This window comes from Puma concolor, chromosome C2 (assembly GCF_028749965.1).
Source record: "Puma concolor isolate L17-30 chromosome C2, mPumCon1.1.hap2, whole genome shotgun sequence".
Lineage (NCBI taxonomy): Eukaryota > Metazoa > Chordata > Mammalia > Carnivora > Felidae > Puma > Puma concolor.
Genome location: NC_141675.1, coordinates 88,752,458 through 88,769,775, shown reverse-complemented (window position 1 = coordinate 88,769,775; position 17,318 = coordinate 88,752,458). Strand labels below are relative to the sequence as shown.

At 37.7% G+C, this 17,318-nt stretch overlaps 1 protein-coding gene across 2 annotated transcripts in view; it reads right to left on the bottom strand.

Moving 5' to 3' along the window:
* Positions 1–17,318, bottom strand: part of OSBPL11 (oxysterol binding protein like 11) — an 86,323-nt gene that overhangs the window by 22,674 nt on the left and 46,331 nt on the right. For both annotated transcript variants that reach the window (XM_025913550.2, XM_086675160.1), the window contains exons 8-10: positions 14,853–14,993; positions 5,029–5,527; positions 1,559–1,745 (exon numbers count right to left, since the gene is read on the bottom strand). In XM_025913550.2, the coding sequence (XP_025769335.2) occupies positions 1,559–1,745; positions 5,029–5,527; positions 14,853–14,993 (827 nt within the window). The remainder of the gene's footprint in view (positions 1–1,558; positions 1,746–5,028; positions 5,528–14,852; positions 14,994–17,318) is intronic.

Here is a 17,318-nt window from a genome sequence, read left to right as displayed (position 1 = left end):
AAGTGGTGTGTGTGTGTGTGTGTGTGTGTGTGTGTGTGTGTGTGTGTGTGTGTGTTTATAACTGTAAGAGGGCATGAGAAGGATCTCGAGGATGCTGGTAATGTTCCATGTCTAGATCAAAATGCTCAGATTTTCACTTTGTGAAAATCATCAACAAGGTATGTATTTTTCGATAAAGAGTTTATAGACAGAGAAAACTAACCCTACTTTAGGGACAGTTAGAATAGATACCAAGGGGGGTGCCTGGGTGGCTCAGTCGGTTAAGTGTCCAATCTCGAGGCTTGTGAGTTCGAGCTTCCTGTCAGGCTCTGTGCTGACAGCTCAGAGCCTGGAGCTCGCTTTGGATTCTGTATCTTCCTCTCTCTCTGCTTTTACCTCACTCATGCTTTGTCTTTCCTTCAAAAATAAATAAACATTAAAAAAATAAATAAATATCAAGGGCTTAAGGAAAAGAGACAGTATCCTTTTGTTTTTTTTTCTTTTTTTCAATATATTTTCAATATATTTCAATATATTTCAATATATTTTCAAATTTATTGTCAAATTGGTTTCCATACAACACCCAGTGCTCATCCCAAAAGGTGCCCTCCTCAATATCCATCACCCACATGGGAGACAGTATCCCTTTTGAAGATTCTATTAGATAACTTGTCTTCATGTGATTTGGATGATCTGGACCAGTGCTGAAGAGACTGAGAGAAGGCCAGAAGGGAATATAAGAACTGGCCATTTCCTGGATGGAAGTAGAACAAAGCCACCATTCACAGTATTAGTACCTAAAAACACTGGCTTCCACCGTTGTGCTTCTTGAACTATTTCGTATGATTAGATACATTTTCATGCTAATTTGTACCAATAACTGCCTTCACTGAGGCCTGGGTCTAGTCTGAACCTCCTTAAAGGCAGAAATTGGGCCACAGACTGCAAGTTCATTTGTTAGTAATTCTATTCTACTTCTCCTTAGCTACTTAACCAGGAAATTTTTATAAGAGTGGTTAGATCTGCTCACAGTTCGTGAGTTCGAGCCCCGTGTCAGGCTCTGTCTCCCTCTCCCTCTTTCTCTCTGCCCCTTCCCTGCTCACGCTCTGTCCCTCTCTCTCTTCAAAAGAAACAAACTTTTAAAAAAAATTTTTTTTTTTTTTTAATTTTTTTTTTCAACGTTTATTCATTTTTGGGACAGAGAGAGACAGAGCATGAATGGGGGAGGGGCAGAGAGAGAGAGGGAGACACAGAATCGGAAACAGGCTCCAGGCTCTGAGCCATCAGCCCAGAGCCTGACGCGGGGCTCGAACTCCCGGACCGCGAGATCGTGACCTGGCTGAAGTCGGATGCTTAACCGACTGCGCCACCCAGGCGCCCCAAAAAAATTTTTTTAAAAAGTAGATAGATATATCACTATTTTTAAAACTAGATCAGGATGTCCAGAATGCCTTGAAAAAATAAACACAAATAAAACTCTAACTCCATTAACATAAAACAAAACAGAAAAAGAATAAGGAGTTATAATACAAGTTCAAACTCATAGAGTAAGAGCCAGGGATCATTAAAATGTTCTTACCGGTGCAGTTTGCCACCATAAAACGGCTTAGTATGAAAAGTGATGCTGGCTGAATACCCAGTTTTTGCACAGTTGACACTGACTTTGCCACCAAGTTCTACCCAAGGAACAGTTAAAATTGATCGGGCATATGCACAAGGTAGAGAAAATGTATACTCTTCTCCATGCTCCAATAGACTGAGAATACCTGAAGGTGAAAACATGAAGGTGGTTAACATCTTTAACAAAAAAAAAAAAAAAAAAAAAAGACAGTTATAAAATACCCATATTATTTTTTTTCAAACCTAGTAAATGAACATTATTTTGGTTAATTTTCATTCAACCTTGGATTAAACTAACTTCACTTAAAATTGTACTTGATAACATTCCTGGTAATAGTGAATCAAGGTTACTTTTATTATAACTTTGCTATCTCTTTGGTGTTCACGGAACCAGAAAATGTTACAGTGGAAATAGATCAAGATTTCCCTCTAATAGACTCTTAGGTCAGATTTTCAGAACATGTTAATACTGCATCATGTTATGGTCTGATCATTAGCACTAATAACTTTTTCAGTTTAGTAATACATAAATGTCTAATGCTGTAGTTATAGAACTTAAGTCTCAGACAGTTTAATGGGAAAAAAAGCATTCTTCGTTCTATGTATATTAGGAAGAAAAAAACTAATTCTATCATAAAAATATGGTCATAATAATAACTCTGTCTGCCAAATTCTGAAGTATTAGGCTATAAGATATAGAAGTGACAGTTTTCAAACAAATATTATTCTAATGGGGCTAGTTTTATACTAAGTAATGCCATACTAAGGATGATTTTTTTAAAAAAAATTTAAGAGAGGGGAGCCTGGGTGGCTCAGTCGATTAAGTGTCCAACTTTGACTCAGGTCATGATCTCACAGTTTGTGGGTTTGAGCCCCATATTGGGCTTTCTGCTGACAGCTCAGAGCCTGGAGCCTGCTTCAGATTCTGTGTCTCCCTCTCTCTCTCTGCCCCTCTCCTGCTTGCACTTTGTCTCTCTCTCTCTCAAAAATAAACATTAAAAAAAAAATTAAAAACATACATATAATAAGAAGAGAAATTACATTAATTAATAATCAATTTATACTAGATAATTAAGGGACACTAAGGATATCTGAGCTACATTACTAACCCAAGCTCCTTACCTGGGTCACCACTAGAATAAATACTTAACTGAACATGTACTACTAGTCTGAACTCTAATGGTATCTCTCTTTCTAAGTTTATTTATTTACTTTGAGAGAGAAGAAGAGAAGGAGAGAGTTCAGAATCCCAAGGGCTTCTGATGCAGGGCTCGAACTCACGAACCATGAGATCATGACCTGAGCTGAAATCAAGAGTCAGATGCTTAGCCAACTGAGACACCCAGGCACCCCTAATGGCATCTCTCTTAATGAAAGCTCATTAAGTACTCTGTTTTTAATGTTCACAAATAAGGGCAAGAGTTATAAATATTCTAATATAGTTAATTTTTAGGATAGGCAAAGAGACAAATTGAGATTCTAAAGCAGTTTACTTTACATAAAGTAATATGCACTATTTTCTTGTATTACCTTTATAGTCTTCACAAAGGGCAACAATAAATCAAGAATTATCAAGCCATTTATGGCTTGGTTCTGGCTGTGGCATGGCTCTGGATGTAATACATTATATATATAATGGGAGCTGTCAGAAGACATATAGACAATATCCTTGAATATACGTAAGTGTTTAATAATAACTGCTGATTCATTTTAAGATGGAAAAGATGTTATTACTTTTCTAAAAATATGTCATCATATAACCTGGGTTTATGATCTGATTCCCAAGGATATATTTAGCATTAGTATCACACACTGTAGAATTTAAAATCTGAAGCAATATACAGTTTTGAATGTATATGATAATAAACTAGTTAATAGAATTCTAAAACCTCACTTATTTAATCATTAAATGGAATTTCCCCCAACAAATAAATATAAAACATGGTCCATAATAGGAGCAAAATAAATTGTTGTGTCCCATTCCCTGATTTCACTTACTTTCTATTGAGGTTACTGATAGAAATTTAATTTCTAAAAGGTAATCCATAAATATATAATCAGCACTTAAATAATAAAAATTACCTGTTTTGTACTACCTTCATGATTAGTGCAAGGTTAAGATATTAATGCTTTTCCTAATTTCCTGAAGTATTTCCTTTCTTGGAGAGGCCACCATTACCAGATTCTTTCTGCCAAATGAACTGGTAAGAACTAACTGTCCTTTCAGAGAGAATGTTAAAGGATGACGTTCTAAACCTGGCTAGGCCTTAACTTTTATGACCTTGAATATGTATCATCACCTCTAGACTTTTTTCATCTATAAAATAAATTGATTCATGAAGATCTGAGAACAAATGTGACAAAGTTTATAACTGAAGGTGGCAAACATTTTAATTAATAAAACATGAGTATTTTCTAATGTTATAAAAGTTTTGATTAACTTAAAACATTTGGAAATTGGTAAGACTCACATCACAAAAGATTTTAAAAATGGGGAAAACTGAAAAGGGGGATAAAGTATTTTCTTCACAGCTGCAGTGACAAAGTCTCAAAATGTTAGCATCACAGACTTAATTATACCATGCTTACATTGCAAGTTTACATTCTGAACAAATTATTCAGGAAACAAGAGTTTTCCTTTAACGTTAAAATGGTAGGGTTTTTTCTGCCATTATAGTTTCATGAACTCTGCAATGATTTCTGTGGAGCCTTTGTGATGTTGTTGGTTTTGGGGTATTACCTTAAATTATTTTTTCATAACCTTTGCTGAAGTGGAATTAAAGTCTGGCAATGTATTTTAAAATACCTTATGCATACCTCCTTAGCAAATATAAAAGATGTAGATAAAGATTTATCTATAATATATTTCTTTAGTGCTTTTTATAATAATGGAAATACAGAAATACCTTCAATGCCCAAATAAAGGAAATGGTTAAATATAAGATGGTAAATATCTCATTTCATAGGATATTATAGTCATTAAACATGTTTTAAAGATTATCAATGACATGGGAAAATGTTTAGTACAAAAAAGCAGGACAGAAAACTACAGACAGAACAAATCCCAATTTTACAAAAGAGAAATAAAAGTATGAACATGTACACAATTAAAAAAATACAAAATGCTAGCTAAATTTATCCCTCTCTGGATGGAGGGTTTAGAGAAACTTTATTTTCTCCTTGATATTTTTCTCAGTTTCCCATATATTCTACAATAAGAATATTTTATATTTAAAACCAGGGAAATTTTTTAAAAAGATAATTTATATTTGTCCATAAATATGAGCCTCCCCTCCCCCACCATTCTGGAACAACTAAAAATTAGAAGTAGTACACATGACATTTCAGAATTGTAATATTTATCTAAGCTTCCCCAAATTTAAGATTATAGTTAGATATTAAAAACTGGAGGATAGTTTTCCTACTTACCTTCTCCAACCATTGTTACGCCTATCGACATGCCTAAGAATTTGCTCTTAGTCCAGACATGTGCATTTACACACATCTTCCTCTCTGCACATTCTGCATAAAATCCTGAGACTGGAGGATGATGGGAAACCTGCTCAGCAACAAATCTGACTGTATAACAGTCTGGTCCCGCCTGGCTCAAAGCCTCCTCTGATAGAGGAGCATGATTTGTGACTGCCTGGGTAGAAGAGCTGCTGATAACAGTGGATGCAACCTCGCTTTTTGGCATCCTCCAGGAACAGTGAAATGTTTCTCCAATGATAGGATTGTACGGTTTCTTAGCAATGGCTCCTTTCCGGCCTTCATGAAATGAGGTAAGGTAGTACTCAACAAAACGAATCATTCTATCCTCAGCTGTGGCTCCATTAGTAATGGCTATGAATAGGTCTGGATGAGACATAAAGTCTGCATACATTTCCAGCAAGGAACGCTTCTCTAGGATAAATGTAGGAAGCACCACCTAAAACAACAACAACAAAATTATCAACCAAAGTGGGAAATTTTAATCCATGCGCATATCTGTAGATAACTATTCTTACCTTTCTGAAAACACTTTATTCTAGATGAGCATTAAAAACAAAGTCACAAAGGGGCGCCTGGGTGGCGCAGTCGGTTAAGCGGCCGACTTCAGCCAGGTCACGATCTCGCGGTCCGTGAGTTCGAGCCCTGCGTCGGGCTCTGGGCTGATGGCTCAGAGCCTGGAGCCTGTTTCCGATTCTGTGTCTCCCTCTCTCTCTGCCCCTCCCCTGTTCATGCTCTGTCTCTCTCTATCCCAAAAATAAATAAACGTTGAAAAAAAAAAAAAAAAAAAAAAAAAAAACAAAGTCACAAAAATATTTGCTCTCATTAAAAAATAAGGATGCTTGGGGCGCCTGGGTGGCGCAGTCGGTTAAGCGTCCGACTTCAGCCAGGTCACGATCTCGCGGCCCGTGAGTTCGAGCCCCGTGTCAGGCTCTGGGTTGATGGCTCAGAGCCTGGAGCCTGTTTCCGATTCTGTGTCTCCCTCTCTCTCTGCCCCTCCCCCGTTCATGCTCTCTCTCTGTCCCAAAAAAATAAATAAACGTTGAAAAAAAAAATTAAAAAAAAAAAAAAATAAGGATGCTTGGGGCACCTGGCTGGCTCAGTCTGAAGAGCGTGAGACTCTTGATCGTGGGGCTGTGAGTTCGAACCCCATGTTGGGTGAAGAGATTAGTTAAAAAAATAAAATCTTAAAAAATTTTATAAAAAATAAGCACACTTAAAAGGAAATGAAAGTCAAGATTAAACACCAAGAAGGTCAGGTAGAAGAAATTTTTTAAAAAATCCTCAAACTCCTAGACTGGATAAAAGTATCATCAGGGAAATGGTGGTAAAACTCAAAGTAAATGCTACCCATGCTTTTTTTTTTTTTCCTTTTCTGCTTTCAAAATAAATTGTGGCTGACTGAACAAGATATGAGATATGAGAAGAGGCAATAAATGCCATTCCCTGAAAATAAACAGACTCGAGATCACTGACCCAAGCAAAAATTCTAACTTACACTTAATTTTAAGAAGGGAACTTGTTTTGTTGTTGTTGTTTGTTTTGTTTCGTTTTGTTTTTAAGTAGGCTTCACACCCAATATGGGGCTTGAACTCACAACCTGGAGATCAAGAGTCCCATAGCTCTACCAACTGAGCCAGCCAGGCATCCCCCAAGAAGGGAACTTTTGCCTTTTACAAAGATGGTGTCAAAGGTAAAGAAGGAAGGCTCTGTACCTCCCAAAGGTAAAGAAGGAAGGCTCTGTACCTCCCAAAGCAGGGGCCAAAGCAAAGGCTCTGAAGGCCAAGAAAGCAGTGCTGAAAGGTGTTCACAGTCACAAACAAAAAAGATCCGCATGTCACCTACCTTCCAACGGACCAAGACACTATATCTCTGAAGGCAGCACAAATACCTTCAAAAGAGTGCCCCCAGGAGAAACAAGCTTGACCACTATGCCATCATCAAGTTCCCCCTAACTACCCAGTCAGCCACGAATAAAATAGAAGACAACGACACACTTGTTCACTGTGGATGTCAAGAACAACAAGCAACCGATCAAAAGGCTATGAGGAAGCTCTATGACACTGAGGAGGTCAAGGTCAATGTTTTGATCTGGTCCTAGGGAGATAAGAAGGCATATGTTCAACTGGCTCCTGACTATGGATGTTGCCAACAAAATTGGGATCCCCTAAACTGAATCCAGGTGGCTAAATCTAAATCTAAATTTTTTCACCAAAAAACCCACAAAAACCCACAAAAAAAAAAAAAAAAAAAAAGGAGGGAACTGGTGACACCTAAAGCCAGATAAGTTTTCTTTAGAGCAGAATTGGAGAGGCACGACAAACTGGTTCAACAAACTGAAAAAGCAATGCTGCAATATTTTTCAAGAGCCCAAAGATGTTTGTATCCATTTAGCCTAGTAAGTATTCTTCTAGAAATTTAGCCTTAGGAAACAACATGAATCAAGAAAAAGAAATGCAAAAACAAAATTAAAAGCTATGCTTTTAACAGTGGTTTAGAGAACTTAAATACAGAACTTTCACCTGATGAACTACTGTATCATTTAAAAAGATGGTTATGAAGACGATATAAGGAATACAAAAGATACCAAGGTTTCAGGTTCATTTCATGGTGGATTGAATATATACATCTTAACTACACTTTCTACTGAAATCCATTAAAATTATATTAAATATTTTCATATAAAGACAAACCCAGACACCAGGAAAGCAGAAAAGAGCAACAACATTTTGGGAGTTGTTAACTAGAAAGCTAGGGGTTTATAGATTCCGGAGAGGATTCAAGAACTGGAACTGACAGCATCAGGTACCTTTGGATTCGAGGGTTAACAGGAATGCTAAAATAATGATGACTGAGTGAAATCTATGTGCAAAACAACTGGATCCTTAAATCCCCTCCCCAATTCTACAGTGTTGTTAACTGTTCTTCCTGCACCTCAGCCAAGGTCTGGAAGTTTAGTCTCTCCAGAATGAAACAAGGTGGCTTATTCTCTAGTTTGGGGAACACCAGGGGCTTCCAAGAGAACGGATACCATACTGATAAAAGGGGTAGGAAGGAACCCTATATGAATTAAATGTTAGATGCTGAGATCCTCTCCCACCTAGTCCTCTTCTCTTCCACACTCCTAGTTGCTCTGCCCACCAACGAGGAGATCAGAAGAATGCTTTCACTAACCCTAGAGGGAAAAATCTAATGATGCTAACACTAGGTTCCCCAGCAAATCCAGATTACTTGACGCTGAAAAGCATAGGCTCCACCTATACATTCGAAACTTAAAATCAGGTTTTTAGCTTCCCTACACTTAATCATGAACAGAAATCCAAGAAATTCCAGATCTCTGAGAAAGTCTCTAACTAAGAATACAAAGACCAAGATAAAGAAACAGACTTGGAAGAAACAGAAACCTCTCTGAAGGGAGAGGGGGAAACCTTAAAAATAATGATTAATATCGTCAGAGACTTGAAAAGATATCAGATACATGAAACAAGGATGCTTTTTGAAAAACAAAATTCAAAAATTTTAAAACATGGTAACAAAAATTAAAAATCAAGAGAAGTTTCAAGGGCGCCTGAGTGGCTCAGTCTTAAGGTTAAGCATCTGACTTCGGCTCAGGTCATGATCTCACGGCTCACGAATTCAAGCCCTGCATCGGGCTCTGTGGTAACAGCTCAGAGCCTGGAGCCTGCTTTGGATTCTGTGTCTTCCTCTCTCTCTGATCCTCCCCCACTCACGCTCTGTCTGTCTCTAAGATGAATAAACATTAAAAAAAAAAAAAAAAGATTTCAGAGAGAACAGGAATGGAGAAGACAAAGTCATCACTGAAAAAATTCAAGGAAATTTTAGAGAACTGAAATATATGAGTTGTCATACTGCAAAGGCTCACCAAATGCCCAGAGATGATGGATAAAAAGACTCCTATATCAAGACATGTCACTGTGAAATTTCAGACTTCTAGGGACAAGGGAAAGATTCTAAATTTCAGATAGAAAAACAAACAAAACAAGTTACATAAGATGACAAACTGGAATGACTTCAGTCTTTTTACCAGAATCCTGTAGCAAGGAGGCAATATTCTAAAGGAAAATTAGTTGCAAGTTAGAAATTCTATACAAACTCGCAATCAAATATGAGGGTAAAATAAAGACATTTCAAACATACATTTTCACACTTTGCCTCCCACAGACCCTTCTCTGAGGTAAAAGGAAGATGTGCTTCACTAAAATGAGAGGCAACTCGGGGCGCCTGGGTGGCGCAGTCGGTTAAGCGTCCGACTTCAGCCAGGTCACGATCTCGCGGTCCAGGAGTTCGAGCCCCGCGTCAGGCTCTGGGCTGATGGCTCAGAGCCTGGAGCCTGTTTCCGATTCTGTGTCTCCCTCTCTCTCTGCCCCTCCCCCGTTCATGCTCTGTCTCTCTCTGTCCCAAAAATAAATTAACGTTGAAAAAAAAAAATTAAAAAAAATAAAATAAAATAAAATGAGAGGTAACCAAACAAGAAGGAATACAGGAAATAGACCTAGCACAGGAGGACAATGAAAGGACATCCCAGGAAGAAAGCTGTACAGCAGACACAGGGAAACTGGTCCACATCAGAGTGGTGTGATTCAAGAGACAGACATATGGAAGACTGTTATCCACGTGCTCCATGCTGCCACTGTCACCAACTTTTGAAACCTGAGGACAGAATGAATGCTCTAGGGAAACTGGTCCCATCTGCATCTGTATTTGGCTTGCGGTGGGCATCTGCTGAAGTACCAACTCTCCTTTTCATGCCCTCCTGTCTGGATTGGCTGAAGATATTCATTTCACCCAAAGACATGGTCTGGCTACAATCTACCTCTGAGAGTTGGAGGTGGGTCACAGTGGATGACCCTTGCTTAGCAGTGGAAAACACTGAGCAGATTCTTCCCTCTGCCCACATTTCTGCTGAATGTCCAGTATCTGGCTCATACCAAATGCTTTAACTCTGTGAGCCATATATTTCACAGGACTTACTCAGAACTTTGCCTTCTCATTTCTTCATAAAGGGCTCTTCTAAAATTTCTCAATAATTTATAAGAAGCTGAAGCCAGGGACTCTGTTTACCTTATCCTCTCCTGGGAGCCCTCTCCTATGAATGGGAAAGAGCCCTCATATAGCTAAGTTTGTGCTGGCTACTCATTTTCTCCTAAATTAAATAACATTGTTATGGGATACTTTTACAGGTGGTAAAACTATAAAAAAAAAATAGGGAGATGATTAATATGAAAGTCAAGTAAGTGGCTACATCTAGGAAACAGTAGGGGACTACAATTAGGAAGGGCCCTCCAAGAGCTTCCAAGTTTTGGCCATTCCACAACCTGTTATCTGAGACGTGAGTACATATGTATTCATTTCACTATTGTCCTTTGAACTGTCCTTTATACCCACAAAAGATTATTTGTATATTTCACAAAGAGAGTATTAACTGAAAAAAGGAAATGTAACAAAACTGGAAATAAACTACATATATGAAGAAAGATTGGAAGGGATTCTAAAAACCTAGTGTTGTGTTGTTAGGGTGATAAAATCATAAGAGTTTTTTTTTCCTTTATTTTCCAAAATTTTCTGTAAATTGTATAATTATACCGAATTCATAATATTATTTGAAAAGGAACGAAATGAACAGTTATTACTTATTCACAACATGCAGACTTGGACCCACATGTTGCTATAGTCCCAGCACCTACCACAGTGTCTGAATATAAAGGGGGCTCAAAAAATATTTGTTCTATCAGTGTTATTGTTAGAAAGAAGGTAGTAGATGTGACTATAGTTTAGACACCACATTTTTAAATGTTGCTCAAAAATACCATTCTTTTCAATGTTATGTGAATGTTCGTAATTCATAGTTGGTTAATGTTAATGCTTTTATATATAAATGCTATGTATATGTATTTATATCTTTAATTAACAAGGAACAAGTGTGGGGAAACAATATTATATATAGTTATCATGTATAGTTATCATGCTTAGAGCTTTAGCATCTGGATTATTACCACAGCACATTCTTTTCAAATGTTCTTACCCTCATAAACCCCTATACTGTTCTTACACCTTACAAACCTAAATCTACTAAGGGACAGCAAACACCAAGAATAACCAAACAAACCTTTCATATCATTATGCATTAAAAAATATTTTTTTAAGTTTATTTATTTTGAGAGAGAGAGCACAAGCAGAGGAGGGACAGAGACAGAGAGGGGAGAGAGAGAATCCCAAGCAGGCTCTGCACTGTCAGCACAGAGCCCAATGTGGGGCTCAAACTCATGAACCGTGAGATCGTGATCTGAGCTGAAGGTAGACACTTAACTGTCCAAGCCACCCAGGTGCCCCTCATTATGCATTCTAACTGATTTTACAACTAATAGTCTTTTTTAAAGCACTGAAATGAAAATATTTCCAGAATAGAAAAGATACCCAGATGAAATATTAAGGTTAGATGAAAGAAGAAAGGTTAATGAGTTTCTTTAATAATTCCTAAAATGTTTGGGGCGCCTGGGTGGCTCAGTCGGTTGGGCGTCCGACTTCGGCTCAAGTCACGATCTCGCAGTCTGTGAGTTCGAGCCCCGCGTCAGGCTCTGGGCTGATGGCTCAGAGCCTGGGGCCTGCTTCCGATTCTGTGTCTCCCTCTCTCTCTGCCCCTCCCCCATTCATGCTCTGTCTCTGTCTCAAAAATAAATAAATGTTAAAAAAAAAAAATTTAATAAAAAAAAATAATTCCTACAATGTTTGCTTCTTGGGTTTTTAATTCAATCCACTTCTTTTTAAACCTTCCTGTAATCACTACAAGTCTAAGTAAAGAAAAAAATGTTTTGATTTTGAGATGCTTCAAAGTAAATGCTAAAGGCAAAATACTTTCTATTTAAGTTAGATTTTAAGTTACTTTTTTTGTTGTTTTTTGTTTTTAAATTTTTTTAAGTTTTTTTTTTTTTTTTGAGAGAGCACACGGGAGGGACAGAGAGAGAAGACAGAGGGGAAGAGAGAGAGAGAGAGAGAGAGAGAGAGAGAGAGAGAGAGAGAGAGAGAATCCTAAGCAGCACTGTGACAGTGCAGAGCTCGATGCAGGGCTTGAACCCACAAACCGTGAGATCTGGACCTAAGCCAAAATCAAGAGTCAGTGGCTGAACCGAATGAGCCACCCAGGCACCCATTTGTTTTTAGAGACAGAAAGTGGCGCAAGCAGGGGAGAGGGGCAGAGGAAGAGAGAAAGAGAGAAAACCTTAAGCAGGCTCCATGCCCAGTGTGGAGCCTGATGCAGGTCTCAATCCCAGGACCCTGAGATCATGACCTGAGCCAAAATCAAGAGTTGGACACTCCAACTGAATGAGCCACCCTTATTTAGGTTATTTTTTATTTTTTATTTTTTTTTAAGATTTGTTTTTAGGGGCCCCTAGGTGGCTCAGTTAGTTAGGTGTCTGACTTTGGCTCAGGTCGTTGTGATCTCACGGTTCAGGAGTTCGAGCCCCACGTCGGGCTCTGTGCTGGCAGCTCAGAGCCTGAAGCCTGCTTCAGATTCTGTGACTCCCTCTCTCTCTGCCTCTCCCTTGCTCACATTCTGTCTCTGTCTCTCAAAAAATAATTAAAAATAAAATATTTGTTTTTAATGTTTATCTATTATTTTTGAGAGAGGGAGAGGGAGAGGGAGAGAGAGGGAGGGAGAGCAAAGAGAGAAGGGGATAGAGGATCTGAAGCAGGCTCTGTGGTGGCAGCAGTGAGCCAGATGTGGGCTTGAGCCCTTGAACCACAAGATCATAACCTGAGCTGAAGTTGGATGTTCAACCTACTGAGCCACCCAGGTGCCCCTGGGTTACTTTTAATCTATACTTTCATTACCTTCAATGGCATCAAAATCCTTAATTTGAAATATAGCTCCTAAAGTCAATTCTGAAATCCCATACTAATGCATAGTGTCAGTAATAATTCAAAGTACATAATCCCGTAGTAGTAATATTTGACATATATAGGTTTTGAGTCTAATTTGCTTTTTATTTTATTTTTTATTATTTTTAGACAGAGAGGGTGTGCATGCATGTGAGAGCATAAGGGAGGGGCGGAGGGAGAGGGAGAGAGAGAATCTTAAGCAATCTCCATGCTCAGCATGGAGCCCAAGGTGGGGTTCAATCTCACAACCCTTGGATCATGACTTGAGCTGAAATCAAGAGTCACATGCTCAGCCGACTGAGCCACCTAGGTGCCACTCTAATTTGCTTTTTATAATTTTAAAAAATGTTTTATTTTTTGAGAGAGAGAGAGAGAGAGAGAGAGAGAGAGGAGAGAGAAAGTGGGGGAGGGGCAGAGAGATGGGGACAGAGAATCCGAAGTAGGCTCTGCGCTGACAGGCTGATACAGTGAGTCCGATGTAGGGTTCAAACCCATGAACTGTGAGACCATGACCCGAGCCAAAATTGGATGCCACCCAGATGCCCTAATTTGCTTTTTAAATTAACTTCATAGATTGCTAAAACAAATGAAGACACACTAATTAGATAAACTAGAAATGGAAAAGACTGGACCAAAACCCATAGATTAGTGTTTCTCAAACTTTAATGTATATATGAACCACATGGGGGATCTTATTAAAATGTAGATCTGGTCCTCTAAGTTTGGGGTTGGGAGCTGAGATTCTGTACTTCTAACAAGTTCTCAGGCAATGGAGATGTTACTGGTCTTCAGACAACAATGTTTTTTTCTAGTTTTACTAAGGTATAATTGACAAATAAAATTGTTAAGATATTTAAAGTGTACATTGTGATGATCTGATATATGAGTACATTGTCAAAGAATTTCCACATCAGTTAATTCAGACCACACTTTTAAAGTAAGCAAGGCTATGGGGTGCCTGAATGGCTCAGTCGGCTAAGTGTCTGACTTCGGATCAGGTCATGATTTCATGGTTCATGGGTTCGAGCCCCGCATTGGTCTCTGTGCTGACAGCTCAGAGCCAGGTGCCTGCTTCGGATTCTGTGTCACCCTCTGTCTCTGCCCCTCCCCTGATCACACTCTGTCTCTCTCTCTCTCTCTCTCTCTCAAAAATAAACATAAAAAAAATTTTTTTAAGTAAGCAAGGCTACAGACCAGAGGACTGCAAAGTATGGCCTTTGGGGAAAATCTGGCCTGTGTTTTTATAAATAAAGTTTTGTTGGAACACAGCCATGCCCAGTCCAACATATTATCTATGGCTGCTTTCATACTATAAAGGCAGAGCTCAGTAGTTCCAACAGAGACCAGTGTCCACATAGCTGAAAATATTTATTATCGACCCCTTTACAAAGATGTTTGTTGACCCTTGTTATAGATAACACCCAAAATGTACGATCCAAAAAGGGAAGTAAGAGTAAAGAAGAAGTGGTCAAAGCCTTTCATGGTTTTCTGGGATTACATCCTTTTCTTTCAATTTTCCAGTTCTGTATACCAATGGACCTCTGTCATTTGTACAGAAATAAGATTAGAGGTGTTTACTTGCCATATGACTTCCCGCTGTACAAGATAAGGCACATTTTTTATGAAATAAGAAATTTTGATCAAGAGACTAAGAAACCCAGTCCATAGATCTTGGGGCTATAAGTTTGAGCCCCACATCAAGTAGAAAAACTACTTAAAAAATAAAATCTTAAAAAAAAAAAAGAAAGAGAGAGAGAGAGACTAAAAAACCAATTCACAAAAAATAAAAAGCCCTGACAACATTAACACTTACAAGTATAGTCCTGACCTACTGATCTCCACAGCCAGTTTACCCCATTACTTACTCTTGTTAAGTCCATGCCCAGCTTAAGCTGTGACAACAGATGTAGGATAACACTACGTTGCTCTTCCACAGCTCCCAGGTCATCCTCCTTGTTGTCACATGTATCCTCTACCTCATCATCTGCATTTATTTCTTCAGGTTCCTTGATGTAAAACAAAGCAAAAGTCTAACGTTATAAGTGCTTATTAATATCCATGAAGAATAAAAGTCTCTTTCTGTCACTGTTTTTTTGTGCAAGAAGACTCTTGTGTTTTCTTTCTTTTCAAAAGAGAAATTGGATTAAGCAGCAAGCTTTGCACACAACAGATAGAAATGCTAATTAAAGGACAGAATTCACAGCCACACTAAAAAAAAAATAAATAAAAGTGTATGTCAAACTTGAAAACATTTATATTCGGCCTAAATGAATCTGAGAACAAGCAAAAATCTTTCTAAAAATATAACTTCATCACTTAGCCATGGAATAGATTTCATTCAATAAGCCCATTATCGTTTATATTAAACATAATGTGGTTTTGCCACAAAAATAATATATGAGATACATATATTTTATAAACACTCTTTCTCAAAAAGAGTGAAGAATGTCTCATCTGAATCTCAGGCTTTGCAAGCTTGGACCACCTGTTTGGGGGCACTACCACTACCTATAATTTAAGTTGAAGATGCTTTGAGAATAAAATATTTGCCCTTTTTTAAAGCTAAAATTATACAAGTAAAATTGAAAAGTGACTGTACATGTCAAGTCTGACTACTATAATGTATCTTTCCATATTCATTCATTCTTGGAATTGTCAGGAAGAAACTTGGGGGCTGAAGAGAATCCTAGGTGCAGGTATAGAAACCTTACAGTTATTCATGCAGTCTTAATGCCACAAAAGGTTCTCTGCACAGCTCTTCAATCACTCAATCAACCTCTTGAAAAACTGAAAATGTTTACTTTCATTTCAATAGGGTCTTAGTTTCAGATAATCATTTAAGAGAAACTGAATTTCTTATTCCTATTTAAACAATAAGTAATAGTTTCAAATTCCAAGATTATACAGAATCTTATCATGTTTATTTCTCATGTTTATGTGAGGAGGGGCAGTTCCCATCTCTCTCAGTGGTACCTCTTTTAAGTACCTTTGTGCAAGACAGCTTTGATATTATAGATTTTAAGTTACGAAGATTTGTAAAAGAATATGATTTTTAAAGAATTTTTTAAAATGTTTTATTTATTTTTGACAGAGAGACAGAGCATGAGCGGGGGAGGGGCAGAGAAAGAGGGATACACAGAATCCAAAGCAGGCTTAAACTCACAGACCGTGAGATCATGACCTGAGCCGAAGTCGGATGCTCAACCGACTGAGCCACCCAGGCACCCCGAAAAAGAATATGATTTTGATAATGTCTCAAGCCTTTAATTTTCTCTTCATATAATCAAATCCTATTAAATAAGAAGCCCATCTGTCCTCTGTAGCTAGGCAAAAACCAATCTTAATCAGGCATAAAATCAAGAACTTAATGTTCTCAGATGTTAAAAATTATTAAAAACAAAATATAAAACATAGCAACAGAATTAAAGAATAATGGGTTTCTGGCCATTCTTTTGCCTTTGTTTTTCTCCTTTTTCCTCTTCCCTTTTACCAAGGAAATCTATCAGCTCAAATTCTGATAATTCAATTAAAAGTCTAGTTCATTCATGTTAAGACCACACAACTACTGTTTGTATATTTCAGAATTACTTCTTTTACAACCTTAAGGAGAGATCCCAAAGGCTTTCTAAATTCCCCTTTACAATGGCTAGTAAGTCTGTCAGGAAGTACTTCCTGTTGTCTATCCTAAAATCAGTTGCAAAATATAGTCTAATGAAGTTTAAGTACACTTAGGAAAGTTTATTCAGTATACAACGGGGAAAAGTTGATCATCCACGTCTCTACATATGGACACCAAATATAATTACTAATTTGAGAAATGTTGAGAAAAACTTTATTAGGTCTTGATTAAATAATGTTCTCCAACCCTCTGAAGAGGTACCATTACGTTTAGGGCCAGAACCTAGGACACAGAATAATAATGCAAACATAATCTTAACATTACTATATATTACAAAGTTGACATTGTGTTTTGGAACCTCCGCCAATGAAAATAATATTAAAGAAATAAAACATAATCTGATAAATAGAGAGAATCTTATTTGGGCACAAATCTATTTAAAAGAGTACTGTTTTTATTGTTTTTATAAAAATAGTCATATTCATTGGAATAGAAAAAAGAGGAATTCTATTAATTAATTGTTGATTCTAAATCTTGGTGTGAATGGCAGAATTTGGAACTCTCCTTTGTTCTTGAAATGTCTCTTCTTATAGCGATCATCATGCCTTTCTTAAAGAAAAGCTTAGGGGCACCTGGGTGGCTCAGTCAGTTGAGTGCCTGACTCTTGATTTCCGCTCAGGTCATATCTCACAGTTCATGAGACGGAACCCCA